This window comes from Vigna radiata, chromosome 8, assembly GCF_000741045.1.
Source record: "Vigna radiata var. radiata cultivar VC1973A chromosome 8, Vradiata_ver6, whole genome shotgun sequence".
Taxonomy (NCBI): Eukaryota; Viridiplantae; Streptophyta; class Magnoliopsida; order Fabales; family Fabaceae; genus Vigna; species Vigna radiata.
The window spans coordinates 5387397-5391017 of NC_028358.1; the positions used below are offsets into that span (position 1 = coordinate 5387397).

The 3621-nt window shown below is 27.0% G+C and overlaps 1 protein-coding gene across 1 annotated transcript; it reads right to left on the reverse strand.

Annotated features, from left to right (window-relative positions):
• Positions 1-1559: 1559 nt before the first annotated feature.
• LOC106770127 (F-box protein At2g32560-like) lies at positions 1560-2003 on the reverse strand. Its single transcript, XM_022784760.1, has one exon. The coding sequence runs from the start codon at positions 2001-2003 to the stop codon at positions 1560-1562; it is 444 nt and encodes a 147-aa protein (XP_022640481.1).
• Positions 2004-3621: the final 1618 nt, after the last annotated feature.

Here is a 3621-nt window from a genome sequence, read left to right on the forward strand (position 1 = left end):
TTCCTCCACAGTAGCCACCTATTCCATCTCTTTGGTCTTCATTCTTACTTCTGCTTAACTTTATTCTTCTCAAGTTTGATATTTTTGGAAATTGTCTGAATTCCACTATCAATGTATCTATCACATAATCAGTAATAATAATTAGAAGTCAATTTTAAACTTAATTTAATTTTACAAAATTAATTTGTTTGAAAAAATTTGGGTTAAATATGTTTTTTGTCCTCCAACTATTGGCAGTTTTTGTGTTTAGTCCCTCTTTCAAACTATAGTACAATTTAGTTTTTCAACTTTAGAAAATTCTGGTTTTAGTCATTTTTACCAAATTTTTTTAACTTTATTTGCTGTTTCAAACGCGTTTCTCAGTTAACATTGAAGCAAAAATGTGTCAAACAATGTAAACAATCCAAATGCTATAATGTAACGTGCTTGAAACAACAAATAAAGTTTAAAAAATTTGGTAAAAAAAACTAAAACCATAGTTTTCTAAAGTTGAAGGACTAAACTGTACTATAGTTTGAAAGAGGGACTAAACACAAAAACGGCCAATAGTTGGAAGACGAAAAACATATTTAACCCAAAAAATTTACATTCATTTATATATATATATCATAAATTGATCTTATTTTAATCGATATGAGATTTTCAACTGACAAAATCAAAATATTTTTAACATTCAATAATGAACAATTTTCTTACCATTATAATCACACTGACAACAATCTTCATTACATGAGTCCAAGTGCCCAATAACACCGTAAAACCAATCTGGAAACATTTCACAAGCCATTCAATTTCAAATATTTCCAATTACAATAATATAACAAAGAAAGAAAGTTAAATTTAGAATGATATACCATAAGGAGATTCTTCATTTGGTCTCCATTGAATCTCAATATGATCCTCTGGTTTCAAGTTTTGTAAAGAGTGAGAGACATGCAGAAGATATGGAGAAGTATGAACTGAGGGAGCTCTCACCATATCCCATTCAATCTTCGTCCCTATAAGTCTCCAACTTTCATTTTGAAACCTAACATAACATAAAATCATATCCACTTAAATAAACAAACTATAATAATATATACTTTTTTCAGTTTATTAAAACAGAAAATTTTCCATATTTCAAACAACTCTCCATTTTGCACATACCTTGCTTCAAAAGTATTAGATCGTGAGTCATAGTTGACCAGGGCATTGTGAATCATCATTCCCTACAAATACATAATATTGATTTTATATATATAATATAAGAAAAAAATTAGAAAATTTAGACCTGAAACATAAAATCTAGTAATTAGTTTTTACTCTGTAAACCTGAGCACAGGAAACCAAAACCTACCATTTCAATATAGAAATACAGACACATCATGAAGTTATGTAAAATAATTTATTTATTTTTTGTCATATGATAAATATTTTACCTGTCTCGTTTATTGAAAAAACATTTTACTTATAAAATATAGAAAGATAAAATATAAAAAATTAATTTAAAAATAATAAGTGAACAAAAAATACATATTTAACTTTAAAAAGAAATATTACAATATTATTTAGAGCTGGTTTTATACCTTGTAGACCTGAGCAGGAAACCAAAAGGTACCAGTTTGAAGAGAAAAATACAAAGACATCATGGAGTTGTTTGATTTTTGAGCAGTGAGGAACTTGCAATCTTGTAAGTATGAACAAAGACATACGTTAGGCCAATCACCAATAAAAGAACCCATTGAACCAGTTTGATTATTCTTCATCAAAAGTCCATCTTTGGCAATTTCTATGTGCCATTTCCATTCCTTGTAAACAGCATCAGAAATCACTCTTCCCCATTTCTCTTTTATGTGATTTTCCCAAAATCTATCACTTTGGCATTTTCTCTTCAACAAAACACATACCTTTGACATTGTCAAAAGATCTTTTGGAGATAGGCATTTGAGAATGAAATCCAAGGTGGATTCAGGCAAATCCAAGAGGGAGATGGGAGGAGGATCTTCTTCACTATTCATCTCCATGTTTAAGATTATAATTAGGCTAATAATATTTTCTATCACATTAATACAAGGTGAAAAAATTCACCCTTTATTAACAAGGACGACCTACTTTGATTATTATATCAACCAAAAAAATTGGGTTTTTTTTTTTATAGGCAAAGATATTATTATAAATACAAGCATATAGTCTCTTCAAAATTCAAAGGAGTATAAGTATATATATATATATATATATATATATATATATATATATATATATATATATATATATATATAATATCCATAGAGTGATGATGTGATTTTTAAAACAAAATTAGAATATTTAGATAGAATTTTGAAAAACTTAATTAAGAACAAATCACGAGTGTGAAAAGTAATTTACTTTAAATAATTGTATGGCGTGCCGGTTTGGTTAACCCTTTTGAAATGGCTGGCATTTTTATCTATTTAGGAAAATGAATGTTTATAGAATGGTATATCGTGGAACTGAAAGGTTTATATATTAAAGAAGATTGCTACAAGACAAGACAATTAAGAATAAAAAAAATGTTATGTTATGTTATCTATATATATATATCAAACAATGAAAAGATTCTTAGAATTTTTTTTACACTCAAGAAAGATATCTCGAATAAGTCAGAGAATGATGCCTTGTAATATCAATGTCAACGTTCAAGAGGTTGAGCTAAGTTGATTCAACATGTGTATGAGTTAGAACCAAATTTAAAATTTTATTAAAATAAACTAGGAGAACTTTTTTAGAAATATAATTATTCAATATAACTTTTTATGTTATAATAAATTGTATCTTTCTATTAATTTAGCTTTTTCATGTTATGGGACCAAACATATTTAGTCAAGAAGTTTAATACAATTCGAATCTTTATGATACAGTGAGGAATCATATCCACTAGAGGACACGGTTAACAAATTATAACATATTAAATACTAATAAAAAGGTTTAATATGTTATAACAAATTATAACATATTAAATACTAATAACATATTTTAAGATAAGTAATATAGATTGCTTGACTTGTTTACCCTTGAAACAAGAGAAGTATTAATAGGTTATGACATGTATTTAAACAAGTGATGAATTAGATGAATTAATTCAAACTTATATACTAATTTTCTTAATCAAATGTTAGAAGAATAAATTGTTACTTCAGTCGTAGATACTTAAAATGATATTGAGCCATTGTATCAAATTTGGTAGAAAACAAATTGGATTGGTTTTAACATGTTATATTTTTATTCACTCTAGGCAACAAAAACATTTGATAGTTTCAATAACAACTTATAAAACTTTTGATATTGGCGGTACCTTATGAAGGTGCAGGAAGAAAGAGTCTCATTTTCTTTTTTGCTTACAACAGAGGAATGAAGAAAGTAATTCTGAAATATTTTCATGAATTAGAGACAGTTTTAATAAACTTAAAAAATCTATCAGTAAGGAACATTTTCACAAAAAAGTTTAAAACTGTCCCAAATGCAATTTATAAGTTTTTGAAATGTCCATCGCAAAAGTGCGTTTGAGTATAAACAAAAATAAATGCTACTCATCTCCCATTATTTAAACAATAGATAAATTGTGGGACGCAAGAAGCAAGGGCATGATAATATTATACATAGGAC

Coding starts and splice junctions, on each gene's coding strand:
- LOC106770127 (XM_022784760.1), bottom strand. CDS start 2,003: ATGGAGATGAATAGTGAAGAAGATCCTCCTCCCATCTCCCTCTTGGAT.